General features: G+C 38.5%; 1 protein-coding gene across 1 annotated transcript in view; it reads right to left on the bottom strand.

Moving 5' to 3' along the window:
- Positions 1-4260, bottom strand: part of LOC145671729 (cytochrome P450 4C1-like) — a 99452-nt gene extending 95192 nt beyond the window's left edge. Inside the window, exons 1-2 of the mRNA XM_081740932.1 lie at positions 3598-4260; positions 159-252 (exon numbers count right to left, since the gene is read on the bottom strand). Of these exons, the coding sequence (XP_081597058.1) occupies positions 159-252; positions 3598-4260 (757 nt within the window). The remainder of the gene's footprint in view (positions 1-158; positions 253-3597) is intronic.
- Positions 4261-15621: the final 11361 nt, after the last annotated feature.

Genomic DNA, 15621 nt, shown 5'->3' with positions numbered 1-15621 from the left:
TCACTTTCTGGATAGTTAATGTTACTTTACTATAGTGAATTTCGGTAACCAAAAAAAATTACACATTTATTGTAAATATTTACATTATATGGGTCTATTCTATGTTTGCATTCTCATATTGTAATTATAAAATATAGTAGTTATTTAGTTGTACTAACCTCCGCTTGTGAGAAGTCCGTTGCCTAACCAGTCTTCCAAACCAGTCTTGTAATACTTACTCTTGTTGATATGTTTAGAACTGCCTAGTATCACCTGTACAGGATATACAATATGTATTACAACGTGCGTTTTAAAGTAACTGAAATAGTCCTTGGTAGACAGTATAAAAGGATTACATACAAGAAGTTTTAATTTCGTTCGATAGATGTCAGTCACTGGAGGATGTTTGGTGCCATCTATCGGCGTTCTACTATCTTTGTTTGAATGGTATAAAATAAGACGTGGATAGTTACCGTTAAAGTCACCATTACCCGTTAATACAGGGTGGAACAAAAGAAGGTATCCAGTCCCGTACTTTATTTCATATCATTTCTTATTGTTATCCATCAGGTAGTCTTAGTTTCTTTTTTTATTTGTTCTTAATGTCTTTTTACTTATATCTTAAGCTCGGAACAGCCGAAGCAAATAAACCTATAAGCTAGAATGTTATACTTAGTCAATGCAGGGGTGTATACCTACTTTTGGGCTACCCTGTATATTGACTGATTTACTTCATTAACAAACACGGCCGAGATAATTACCCTAGCTATTTATTACGAAAAAGAAGAATTCAAAAATTCGCTTTCGTGAGGATATATACAGTATATATATTTTACAGTATATATACATTACGATTTTTTAAATGTCCGCCATTTCTGTTCTAGTAAATTCGGAGTACTGTACGTTGCACGATTTCCATCAGTTGTCTTTGTAGTTAGTTGTTACGAAGCCCCCAATAGCGCATGATCTTGGTCTGTTTTCTGGACCGGACTTACAGCAGCATTATCACTCACGATGGCAAGATTTGCCGCAGAACGACTAACACGCAGACGCCTCGAGGGTTTAATGTTCACAACTGAACCGGTTTTCTCATAATTTAGCAATCAGTCTCATCACTGTTGAATTAATCGGCACATTATGTTGATTAAATATTCCACGGAGTTTGCGAACAGTCGCTGCACAACATTCTCCATTTTTGTTTTTCACTATGACAACACGTTGTTCCGTTTCGAAGCGCTCCATTCCTACATGGTACGGAAAACAAGATGAAAATCCACTTGCCGGCGCTGCGTGACGACTAACCACAGAAACATCAGATGAAAATCGTGTAACGTTCAGTGCTGCCAACTTATGAGAAAAGAAATGGCGGGCATTTCAAAAGGTATGTTCTTTATGGGACACCCTTCACTAGCTTTACAATATTATACACAAAGCCGTAGCTTAGATTGTTTCTAGGGGGCAAGCATTAATACTCGTATTTCGGCCCCATAGAAAAAGTTTTTTTTCTAATTCTTGGGCCTCTTCTTTCCATCTTTCTCTTACTCTTTATAGGCCGCTTAGAGTCTGTGGACCTTCCCGCATGGCAAAGTCTGCGGTGCCGTTAGTTATGTCCCTGGACCTGTTCTATACATTACAAATTAATTAAGGGGACAATATTGACAAATCTCAAAGCCATGAGAATAAATTATTTCTAGGGCCCCTAATAGCAGATATTTTTGCTGCAATGGGTCCACGACTCATTTTTGTTTTATTTGCCTTTTGTGTGCTGTTTTGTTTATGTATTGTAGTGAACCTGTTCGATGCTTCGTTTATAATTTCATGTTAGTATAGTATATAAAGTAAGAAAATTATGTCGTAAAATGACCCCCTCGAACGGCGGGGAGCCTCCTTGGGGTAGGCAGTTGCCCCCTTCCAAGATGAGTTGAGTTTATTTTGAGTTTAACGTCCCGTTCAGCAGCGAGGCAATATGAGACGTGGACCTACTGATTAAGGTGGAATCCGAACCACATGAGCTCCCGCCGGGAATCGAACCCGGGCCTCCCACGCCAAAGGCATGTATGCTAACCGCTTAGTAACGGAGTAGCTCCTCCCCGCAAGTTACGGCCCCGATTATACAGTAAGTTCCACTATCATCTTACTGAAGTCTATAATTTTACGTCCTACAATATGATCTTTAGGAAGCAGCTTACAGAGAATTAAATGATTGTGAGAGAACAGATGGAATGAAATTGTGTAAAGAAATAAAAGCGCTGCCATAGCATTAAACTTTCCCCGTCCCATCTTCCTTCTTTACATTAGATGATGTCACATGACTGTTAATTTACCGATACATTTTAATATCAAGGAAATTATAGTCAACGTTTTCGTGAAACTTAACACGAAGAAAGCTCACCTTCTAAAGCAAACTAGGGCCTACCCCTCGTGATTTAGTTTTTCAGAAAAAAATTCTTATCACGTATTGTAATAACTTATGGAATGAAATCTACATTTTCGTAATTCAAGCAAAATTACCTGTATTGTTTATTTCGGGAAAATCGTCGAAAAGAACTCACTCATAAATGGAAAATACCCTTTGTAGATTTCAATTGCAACCTATACTCCAAATGACTGGATATATATATATATATATATATATATATATATATATATATATATATATATATATATATATATATATATATATATATATGACATTGTGTGCCAAAATATTCTGTACTGATAAATAGGAAGTGGACCTATCTGCAGCCAGATAACTCCAGAGATGATAAATTTCGAACGACCCGAAATAAATTGCAGAACCTTGACATAATTGTACTAATGCCACACTTCCCCCACACACTTAGATTATTATTTGTTCCGATCGATATCTTACTTCCTGCGTTTGCTGTGCTTCAACAACCAAGAGGATTTTAAGTTGCAGTGCAGAAGTTCTTTCCCCTGGAAGAATGTGAACTATTACCCATGTAGGACTGAAGAATTGGCCGAAAGTTGGTTTCAAAAATGGTGCAAAACAATGGCCTATACTTGGAATGCTGTGCACATTTCGTTGTCACTAGTCAAATAAAGCAAGCGAATCATCGAAGTATTGCAAACCTTTTGATTCACACTTGTAAGTATAAAAGCCAAATATTCATAAAAGTCAATATTATGCATAACAGTCTTATATTTTACTCACAAAAGGAGGGCAGAATTTATTGATCAACCTTATCTTATAATATTACGAGAATTGTAGTTCTTATTCTTAAAATTATATTTAAAATGAACAACCTCTAATATAAACTGTTTATTCAGGGTATCCCACATAAAACCGGTACGCCTCACGCACGAGATTCAAGTAATATTTTAACAGCAACAATGAATAGATAATAGTAACGTTAAACAGTAGATACTGGGAGAGGTGCCCATGGACATCCAGGCATCGCTGACCTCGTTTGATGACGTTACCAGCATCACGCTGTATTTCTGCAGGCGTAATGTTAATTTCTCAAGTAATGTTTCGTTGAAGATCGTCTATGGTATGCGGATTGTCAGCATACACTTTGCTTTACAGTGTGTTCTATAAATAAAAATCACGCAATGTTAAGTCCGGGAACTTGGGGACCAAAGGCCTCAACTGACAAGTCTGTCTTCAGGGAATACGTTGCTGATGTGGGTCATGCCTTGGTTAGATGTGTGTGCGGGTGCTCCATCTTGTTGGAATACTGCATACAGCTTCTCTGCATCTGTTAATTGGGCATAGAAAGAGTCAAAGATCTCTAAATATCTGGCACTGTTTAAGATGTCATTGAAAAACATGGGGCCAATAATGCGCATACCGAACAACGCAACCAAACACAATCTTTTCTGAATGGAGAGGTTCTTCATGCAGAACATGTGGGTTGTCCTGCGACCAGTATCTGTAATTCTGGGAGTTTGCATAACCTGACAAGTGAAACCAGGCTCATTTGACATGAAGTAAAGCAAGGAGACGAAGTAATCGTTAGCAATTAATGTTAACAGCCTGTTACAATAAAGAACACTGTTTTCCTGAGCCTCACGTTTCAACTCTTGCACCACACTCACACGATCTCTCACACCTTTTAGTACACAATGACACGATGTATAAGATATACCAATCTGCGATAACCTTCTTACCGACATTTGGGGGTTTCTCGTAATGTCTGTGCAAATTCTGTCTATAGTTTCAGGGGATTTCACTGTCGGTCGCTTGTTTCTCTGCACACTCTGAACGGATCGTACATCCCTCCATTTCTTGTATAGGTCTTGAATAGTGCTGGTCATGTGGAGTTTTCTATTAGAATACTTCGCTTGAAACATTTCTGTACATTCTTTGATGGAGCCTGTCTTTACGTAAAATTTCACAATATCAATTCGCTATTCTAATGGAAACTGCTCCATTTCTGCCACAAATGCGTACAGTTCTTATGTGGGATAGCCTGTAAAAGTATAAACATTTTTTCATACAAATCTACAACTGAATTTTAATTTGAAATTTACATTACAAACTCCAGTTTATCTTCATGCATATAGAAACACAGGACTGGTTTAGAAGTATTAGTAGATTGCATTGATTAGAGTTTAGCGTTCCTATAGCAGCGAGGCTATAGAACATAGGTACCTATAACTTAACGTAGGATCCGAAGCACATCAGCTCCCACTGGATTCGAGCCTGAGTCTTCCATGTCGAAGGCAATTATGCTAACTACACAGTCACGAGGAATCTCGACAAGTGCCTTTGTTGTTGAGTTTATTTTAAATTTAACGTCCCGTTCAGCAGCGAGGCTATGTGAGACGTGAACCTACTGATTAACGTGAAATCCGAGCCATAATCTCATACCAGGAATCGAGTAACCGCTTAGCAACGAAGGAGCTCAAAAGCCATTGTTGTATCTTTACTGATAAGTAATGCTCAGTACAGTTTTGTTCACAAATGCGTTAGTCACTCGCTATAAGCTAGTAGTACATCTAATTAGCTTCAGGGAAGAACGAATTTAGTTAGCTGGCGCGGTAGCGCAGGGGGTGAAAGTAAATAACAGACCCGTTAGTGAGGCCAATATACATACAAAGGAAGATTTCTTTGTTTCATCATTTACTAAGATAACTGACCGTTCGTTCTTGTGGTTGAGCATAATGGTGTCAGTATAAGGATACCAACTGGAGAGGGCAATGTAAAGTCGACCCAAAGTTTTAAATTGAAACACATACCTCAATGCCTCTCGGGTGCATAACTGCTACAACATGTAAATGCAAGAGCCAAAAGTGAAAAAGATTCTCGAACTTGCTGCTATAATATTGTGCACGCTTGAATAATCCTGAAATAAATAAACAAATATTGTAAGCATGAGAATTATAACAGAAAATTGAGATTTTTAAAAATACATCCCAGCTAGTTGTTAGTAATGGTAAATAGAGACAGATAAACATACTAGTAATACTGTATGTGTGCCCATATCACAATTCGGATTATATGTGACACTAGTAGGATTATATACAGTACTTTTAGGATTATACATGTATGAAATACTTCTAGGATTACACAGTTGGTCTACTAAATTTTGAAAAGATTGTCACTAACAGAAAATAATAAAGAGAATTACATTGATTGGTTTCTAATCTCCAATATATAACCATCCTTGTTGTATACAGGTAATTGCACGGCTTTATGCAGTAGTTTCTGGATTCCTTTCTGAAAGTCCTGTTGTCTGACAGTGTTGAGTTCCTTCGTCACAGTCTTTTGGATGTCCGAATTGTCTCTTTGTGGCAGGATCGTACGCGTGAAAGAGTGATTCATCACCAGTTATGATTTTTTTAAACATTCTGGATCATTTTCGGTCAGTTGGGCCCAATCCTGACACGATGACACCCGATCTTCTTTTTACTCTGCTACCAGACTGTGGGGCACAAATCTAGAACAAATCTGCCTCTTCTGTAGATTTTATTCCACGAACCTTCGAGGAATATGGCCTTACCAATGTTCAAGGGCTCTGCAACCATCCTAAGGGACTAAACGATTTTCAGACAGCTTTTGTCGCATGTTTTCAACATTTTCGTCAGTTCGAACGGATACTAGATGGTCTGGCCTAAGGTTATCCGTGACGTCTCTCGACTGTCACGAAAACAATGATGCCACATAAAAATGTTCGCTCGAGAAAGAGCATCATTGTGGTAGGTTGTTTGAATCATGTCCGCGGTCTCGCTGGCTATTTTGCCAAGTTTTACACAGAACGTGACGGTTACTTTCTCCTCTACGTCACTATGCATGACGAAGAAAGAAAACACAGTTTACTGAAAGCATAGTAAATCACGAAATTCGCAACATATATACGTGAATTCTTCACACAATGCACAACACACTCGGTACTAAAAGCTACATACAATAATCGCTTAATGGCTCTAGTGGTTATCTTACAGTGTTGCCAGTCTTAACATTTAGTCATTGCAATATGTATGTGAAATACTATTAGGATTATGCGAAATACTTTTTAGGATTATGTTAAATGCTCTCAGGGTTACATGAAATGCTTTTATTATTATGTGAAATATGTTTATGGTTATTGAATGACTTTCAATGTTATGTGCATCACTATTCGACTACACGTATTGGCATTAGAATTATGTGATCACTGCTAGGAATATGTGCCTCATCATCATGGAATAGGTATGAAACCATTACGAGTACGCGCATAGTTGAAATGAAATGAAATCTTTGTTTTACGTCCCACGGTTATGCCGGATACGTTAAAGAAAACGTTTATGATGAGAAATGAATGAAATAGTGGAATGAGGAAGTCGGAAGGAAACGGGAGAACCCCGAGAAAACCTACACACGATGTTCGTCCACCACAAAGCTCACTTGGCGCGAGATAGATCAATCCAAGGACCCCATGTACCAGAGGTGAACGCTCTACCACTGAGCCACCGCTGCCCTCTACGCGCATACAGTTAGGATTGGATACGGTACTATGAAGACTAAATGTATCCAGCAGTGGACTGTATCATAAGCCAAGGGTCACAACTTTTGTTTGAGTCTTGCTTCTCACTGTCACACCCGAAGATGCATACAGCCCCATGACTCATGTAAATTGTTTCAAACCTCATTTATATAAAATAAGAGATAATTTAAAATCAATAGTTATTAATAAATTCGATTTTATGCAAAGCTTATCACAACTATTCATAATATTTTATACCGTTCAATGCCTAGTAACTGTACACACCTATTTAAACTCTAGATTGTTCTGATTAAACATTTATTCCCCGATATCTTGTCCTCTGTTTTCTAAATGAAAAACAACATTGCAATGTTGTATCCCCATCGATCTGGTGATTCCATGATACTGGAATAATTTCTAGTTCTTGTCCTGTGATTCTGTAACCTTAAATGTATGGTGTAACATTGAACTTCTCGAAGCACATTCTTACCTCGCTCTTCTTGCCATCTCTTCTAATCTGATTCATGACTTCTAGATTTCTCGTATCTCAAAGCTTATCCTCAAAGATCTTCCTTTATCCGTTTATTTAGATGTTCTTATTTTGGCTCAGTATAAGCACTACAATTACCTATTTCCAAGGCGGGGTTACTTTCTTCCATTCAAATTTTCCTCAACTATACTCCAACAGGGACAGAAAGGCTCAGTGGTACAGCCCTTACCTCTTGTGCGTGGGGTCCCTGGTTCGATCCGTTCAAGTAAGTTTTTGGTGGACAACATGATGTCTGCGGGTTTTCTCAGGTAACCCTGTTTCCTCCCACATTCTCATTCCATTGATTATTCCACACTCATTTACTTGTCTTAGGGATATTAGTTCACAGAAAGGGATACTCCACATCCCATTTTATTGATTTCTTCTGGTGTTCACAGAAAAGCGTTTATCTCATTCACATACTCCGTAAATGCCAGAAGGTTATCGGTACTAGTCCGAATAAGAAAACGTGACAGGAAACCACCCACTGCTACTTAATTGCGTATGGTTATGTATTTCGAATCAAACTTGGAGAGTAGCGAAGCTTTTAATAATCTAGTTGAAGCAGTTCACGGTGGTGGCTCGTAATACGTTGAGTGCCGTAGTGAATTTTGTGATTTTTTGTTTCATAGAACCAATAATAATTTTGTAATGAAAAAATTTAAAATGCAATATTACTGGCAAGTCAACACAAGACTCTTCGAAGGGTCATGTTGCTCCCTCTAATGAGAAGTTTCACCAACAGCCTTCTAAGTAAGTTACGAGACAGTAAGAATGTAGGTCTCATGCGACCTTCGCGGCGCTTTTCTCAAGTATAATTTCATTTTCATACTAAGATGGACGGGCTGCAGAAGGTAACGCCATCTCTGAGACTATGAGCATTAATTTATAAGTAGTTCATTGGGAGAGGAGTATCAGGATTTATTTATTTATTGATATATTTATCTGGTTAGGAATACAGAAGAAGGTGACCTGAGCATGGTATGTAATATAAAATGAAGTGCAGGTAACAGAACGCAAGGATATATGATATTAGTTGCTACGACAGCGTTAATCTTCTGCTCTGGGGATACTCAGAGTGGGATTAACAACTTGGAGCCCTGTTAGTTAGAAAACAAAGTAGTGCATTCATGAAATTATGTGCGATGAATGGATGGATGGCGACATCGTATATACGACAGGGATTATAGTGAGCGGTAGCCTGACCATGTTCATGGATAGCAGATAATCTAACCTTGAATATACGTAACGAAGTAGAGTTGGAGTCTAGTCTAAGAGTTAATGGAGAATAGAATGACCGTCTGCTATACGGCATTGAGTGTAACGAGAATAAAGACTGTACAGATGTAGTAAGAGTATTGATATAGATGTACGAAGGTATATATCTTTGTGTTGGCGTCAGTGGTGGTAAGAGATAAGCAGGGCGTAAGACATGACATTCCAGGATTTGTAGTTTATCATAAAACTTCTGTGGAGCCGATAACCAGGCGCTATGTCCATGCGTAAGAGCAGGACGAACAACAACTTCAGATGCATAAAGAATAGGTTTTCTGTTGAGACCACCCCAGTTAGTGCTTTTCAAACTACGCAACAAGTTGATCTGTCGTCGAATATTAGTTTGTATATTGAAGAGGTGGGCACTCCCAGAGAGATGTTTGTCGAAAGTGGCATGAAGGTACTTTACGCTATTTTGTAATGGTAATTGCGAACCTAGTAATGTAAGATGCAAATGGTCTGGATTTCGTGTTAAGCAATATTTGTTTTGTTTAAGTTCAAGTAACGACATTTGAGTTATTGATGGATTTAATTTCCATTTTAGACACCAACTGACGAGTTTATCACTTGCTGATTGTAATGATGCATTTATCTGATATATTGAGGAACATAAAGCGAGGTATGCTGTATCATCAGCAAAAGGAGTGCAAAAACTGCTGGTTCTGGTATGACATGTCAGTAACATATAAGAAGCATAATAGTGGTGACAAAACAGAACCTTGAGGAACGCCGACTTGTAGGATGAAGTGATCCAATTGTGCTTGATTTATTTGTATGAAAGTTGAGCGATTATAAAAGTTGGCTATAAGCCTACCGTACGATAATATCAGAATGCGGAGTAATATCACGAGAAGCCCTTGGTGCCAGATTGTGTCAAATGCCCGCTCAATATCGAAGGAAATAAGGGCAGATGGCAGCCGTTTACTGAAATAAGTAACAAGATAGCTCAACAATTTTAATAGTTGGTCAGTAGTGCTAAATGACGTTCTAAAGCTGTTTGTGTTGAAGATAGAGTAGAGTTAGCATTAACAAGGAGGAAAGAATGGAGTCGCTTTACCAAAATTATTTCCAATGTTTCGCAGAATACATTGGTAGGAGTGATTGGTCGATAGAAGCCAATGTTAGGGTTTTTATTCGGTTTTATGGAAACGACAATTTGGCAAGCTTCCATAAAGTAGAAATAAAGCTGTGTTAACATAGCTCGACAGCGACTCTCAATGTGTTTAACATCAAATATCCACCAAATCTGTTGTGAGTCGGTGACTATTTTAAAATGTTGACCTACATAAATTCCTGTAGAAGCTTCTCTTTCAAATTGTGAGTAGCTTTTTTTCTTTCAACTTCAGATATACTTACAGAAGCACAAACTATAGTTAGAAATTTAAATCGTACTCCAATAAAAATCACATTTGCTAAGAAGAGTCATCTGTCATTAGCACCAATGGCTTTGTATTATCAAAATGATTTACTGATATTATCTTTAATGCATCAAGTTCTCCGCACTTTCGATTTATTCCATCTGGCATTCTTCTTCAATAAATTTAATAAAGATGAAGTCAGCATTGACAGACGCGGTACATCCTGAAAGAGAAGCATCCTTAAAGATGATTGAAATTCTAGTTTGTTACGAAATTCTAGTAGCGGCTCTTATTTTTTAAAACAAGAGTTTTCATTGCCATCCAAAGATGTGCCGTAGAAGGCTATACATTCTCTGTATCGAAAGTCGGGATACCTCCCAAAATCCAGACTTTTCTCTAAATTTAATCTAATTTTACGGGTGATTTTACGAATGTTAACACAATATAACCTCATATTGAACTTCGATTTTACAAAATTTTTGACCTCTCCGAAAATAAATTTCTGCGTACGTGCCTCGCTAAAGAAATGTTTGATTCCTGAATATACAAGCCCAAGTAATCAATAACTGTTGATGGTTTTTTTTTTCTATATTTGCATGTACGCTGAACTGTTTAAATGTCTTCAGTAACAGTCGTAAGTTCATAGCATTGTTGTAGCGCTATGCTCCGTATGTCAACTTCGTCTAAATAACTACAGCGAATCCCGCTAAATTTGGTCCATGAATTCTTAAGATACTACACGGAACAGATGAGGTCTGAGTGGAAGTTGAGTGTGGTTAAGGAGTATTTAAAGATAAGTATTTTCTATAGAGATAACCAAGAAAGTTCTGTCGCTTTTTCTGGAAGTCTCTGTTCAATTAGCCCTCACAACATGAAGTGAACGAGAATGGGGATAAGGCAAAAGTCAGTTGTTGGTGTGAGTATATCGAACAACCTACCTAGTTGTGGCAATTCAGTTACACCGCGAACTTGCGTAAGGACAGAGTGAACATGGGACCTCCACAGAGCGTCATAAGGGCGTGTATGCTATACGAGATCAAACTGGGCTCAAACGCCACTGCAGCTAGGCTGAAGATATACCAGGCCTTTGTGAGTGTGTCGTGACTACGTGGACAGTGCAGCAGTGATTTAACAAGTTTAAGGACGGTGACGAAACACTCGAAGACGCACCACGTGCCGGAAGACCAACACATGTGCAAAGATCTTCAGGCGGCAATTGAGGCCAACACTGGCCAGCCATATGAGGAAATTGGACTAAAATTTAGTGTGAATGGGGAAACCATTCGGCAGCACCTCCATCAACTTGGGAAGCACTACAAGTTGGGTCGATGGGTCCCAAATGATTTGACTCCGGGCAAGAAGGCAACACGAGTAGACATCTGTGGTTCTTTGCTGTCTTGTCTGAAAAAGAAACCATTTCTGCACAGGGTGATGACATGTGATGAGAAGTGGGTCCTGGTGGACTGATCGCGGCACCGTGCATTGGGAACTGCTATCAGCTGGTCAGAGCATCAATGCAACTGTGTACTGTCAACAGTTGAGCCGTGGTCAAGAAATGCGATAGAAAACTCTGGAGCCAACGCTTTTGAGTCGTAAAGTGGTCCTCCTGTTACAGGACAACTATAAAAACCACGTGGCTAGGATGACCCACGGGACACCATTGAAAGCCTTGGATGGGAAACACAATTGCATCCACCGTACTACCCGGACATTGCACCGTCCGATTATCACCTGTTCCGTTCTTTGGACAATCGCCTTAGAGGACGCCAGTTCAAATCCCTAGTAGAGATGCAAAATGCACTTGATACCTTCTTCGCTTCATGGCCCACCAAGTTCTACCGCGATGGAATAAATGGCCTTTTAGAAAGTTGTCAGAAGATCGTCGATGCTGATGCAGACTATTTTTGAAATAGTACGTCCTAGGTGACATATCGATGTTCAAAGGTGTGGGTAAGAAAGCGAAAGAAGTTTCTTGGTTACCTTTATAGATTGTTATTTCACTTCTAACTGCAGATAGGCCTCCTTAGCATAGAGCTTTGACTATGACATAGAAATTAGCCTCCTTAAGCTGTTGCAATATATTCTCAATGCTTGGTAAAGAATATGCCACTCTTTCAATCCTGATAGACCCGGTGACCGGAGAAGGCCCAAAAGGACCAGAAATGTCATCTCCGTAGCATTACTGTAGAATTTATATTGTTGTTAATTAATGATGTTCACTTCTCGAATTCAAACATTGATTTTGTTTGATTCCTTTGGTGTATTTCTAAAAATTATTGATCTTGAAATACGAGTGTAAAAAAAAAAAAAAAAAAAAAAATTCAAAATCACATATTGTAAATTGTATTTACTATGAAATCATGAAAGATTAGAGGTATAAGCATAGTATTTAGAAATGACTTCTATTATTCTAAAATTTCTACTTCATGATATTTTATGAGTTCTAGAAAGTTATCAGCATTAGAACAGTGAAGTCTCCCCAAATCCGAACTAAATGGGACCGACCCCTGTTCGGATTAGCTGGAATCAGCGACGTAAATCTGTCTTGAACATTAAGGGGGGGGCGGATAAGACTGTTTCCATAATTTTTTTGCGATGTTCAAAATATTTATGAAGTTGAAAAACAATGTTGTGGAGGTTCAGAGGAGCAGAGGTGTCTTCAACGTTGGGAGACTGGTAGATTTGAGGCTTATTCTGGACTACATCAATTTCATCTCACGTTCGTTTGTGGTAATCGGACGAAAACCATCAAATTTCTCCACAAAAACACATTTCAAATTGGATTATTGGGGGGGGGGACAGTCCCCCTTAATTCCAAGATTGGAGAGGACATATGCCCCTCATGTCCCCGGGATTTGCACCAGGAGCCAGGATAACAGTAAAATCGTGGTTTGAAGGGAGTGAATGGGTCTATTGTGTTGTAATACATAGCATATAGTATTTCAAAACACATTTTCTGACTACAGTATATGTACTGCACTGGAAAAATATTTAAAATGTTGCAAAAACTTGATCCCTTTATTGTATTTCAAACTTTGTGTAACTGTCGTAATGTGGTTTAAGGCCTAAATACAGGCATTAAAGCAATAAAGCAAAGTTTACTTTGTTTTCTACGAAAATGTACACAAATTTTCAGCCTTTTAGTTCCTGCGTATTTTCGCCACAGACATACACAAAAATATAATAAAATAAAATTTTGCTTCCGGACCTGTTCGGATTAACCGGATATTCGCATTAAACGTATTCGGATTTCCGTGACTCCACTGTATTTAGAAATGACTTTTGCTATTATCCTAAAACTTCTACTTCATGACATTTTACGAGTTCTAGAGAGGTATCAGCATTAGTATTTAAAAAAAGACTTTTACTATTATTCTAGAATTTCTACTTATTGATATTTTACGACGTCTAAGAAACATATTTAGCCTAGACAAATTAGCTTTATCAGTGTAACAAATTCGGAACAAGCTGATTTTTGGTACGCACGTTCAGAATAGCATTAGACGCAATACTGAAGAGTTCAATTGATAAAAATGGTGGAAAACCTGGGAAATCGCCGCCATCTTCTTTTCAGCCATTTTTTTCACAATTTCTTTTTTGTGTGTGTGTGTGTGTGTGTGTGTGTGTGTGATAAAATTATCCAAGATAGGCAAAAATGTTATTGGACATTTCTTGTAGAACGTTAAATTTCCAATAAATTGAAGAAAATTGCAATTCTCTAAAAAACAGTGGTTTCCAACAGATGGTCCACGGACCCGTAGGGGTCAGTGGACATTCACTACAGAGCATTCAATTTATAGTTGGTAAAATAGTTTTATCTTAAACTAGCCTTCAGCAAATATTATAGTATAATTTTTAAAATTTCTGACCATACCTTGTCTTAACATATTTAATTGGTGACAGGACCCATTTAATCTGTTTATATATATATATATATATATATATATATATATATATATATATATATATATATATATAGAATTGGAATTTCAATTACGATTTTCAGGATTTAGGTTTTTTGGGGTCTCATTCATGACGGTGGTAAATAAAGTTTTCCCAAACTTGTTGAGAACCATTGCTCTAAAACAACCCGATTCTATTTTCCTTTTCAGAGTCTATTTTCCTTTTTTCTTTCTTTTTGTTTATTTTTATTTTTTATTTTATTTTTTATATAATCTTAAAAACATCTCTTCTAAGAGAGTATTACGTTATCTATTTACTTAATCTTCAAAACTGTGAGATAAATTTAAAAGAAACTAAAAATAATTTGCTTACCATTCTTAATGAGTTGTCCGGATCGAACTTAGGAGAGCTAACATCATGTAATATTCCTAAGGTGATGACGGCCTACACAACACACGGGGAAACCACATCGGGGAAGCGGGACAGTGGCCGGAAGAAAATCATGAGTGACAGGTCACGCCGGGTTTTAAAGCGCATTGTCACGCAGAACCGTCGTGCCACTGCGGAGCAAGTGACGGAGGAACTCAATCAGCACCTTCCCCACCCTGTTTCGACAATCACAGTCCGAAGCGAATTACATGACATGAAACTAAAGGGGTCGTGTTGCACGGGTCAAACCGCTCATAAGGGACCATAACGCTTTTGCACGCTGCAAATGGTGCCGCGACCATGCCGTTGAGGACTGGAAACGTGTGATATGGTCGAATGAGTCATCCTTCACCCCATTCCCAATCACGGGCCGTGTTTATGTGTGGAGAAAGCCCAAAGCTTATGATCTGCAGTGTCTCCGCCCAACTGTGAAACATGGCGGCGGCTCGGTGATGCTGTGGGCCGCCATATCATGGCTTTCATTGGGTCCTGTGGTCACACTTAGCGGACGAACCACTGCCAATGATTATGTTGCACTTTTAGGAGACCACTTGCATCCTATGGTCCGGATGTTGTTCCCGGACAATGACGCCATCTTCCAGGATGATAATGCACCCATTCACAAAGCTGGCGTTGTTGCAGCGTGGTTTGAGGAACATCGGGATGAAGGTCAATACCTCCCCTGACCCGCCCAATCCCCAGATCTCAACATAATTGAACATCTGTGGTCCGTCTTGAAAACACGACTCCGGCGACGATTTCCACCTCCATCCTCTCTTACAGAACTGGCCGATGCCCTGCACGAGGAATGGTGTAAAATTCCACTTGCTACCATTCACGACCTCTATGCCTCCATCCCACGTCGCATCAAGGCTGTTCTAAAGGCGAAAGGTGGCCCGACATCATATTAATCTGGTAAGTTGCAATTTCGTTCAGGTGTTTCCATTTTCTGATCACCATCTGTATATATATATATATATATATATATATATATATATATATATATATATATATATATATATATATGAGGATTTTAAGACAAATTGCATTCAAATTATGCCAAATATTGTATATTCATAAATACAATAGGGAGGACCATATCAACTTTGGGGGGGGGGGCGCCGGCCACCCAGGATGGGGGCCCTTGATAGTTATTTCTCAGAATTTGGATGATTGTCTTATTTCCATGCATGAACAAAGATGATGTTGTCATAGC

Source organism: Thermobia domestica, chromosome 15 (assembly GCF_964235325.1).
Source record: "Thermobia domestica chromosome 15, izTheDome1.hap1.1, whole genome shotgun sequence".
Classification (NCBI taxonomy): domain Eukaryota; kingdom Metazoa; phylum Arthropoda; class Insecta; order Zygentoma; family Lepismatidae; genus Thermobia; species Thermobia domestica.
The sequence above is the reverse complement of the archived record's forward strand: the minus strand, read 5'-3'. Positions and strand labels throughout refer to the sequence as shown.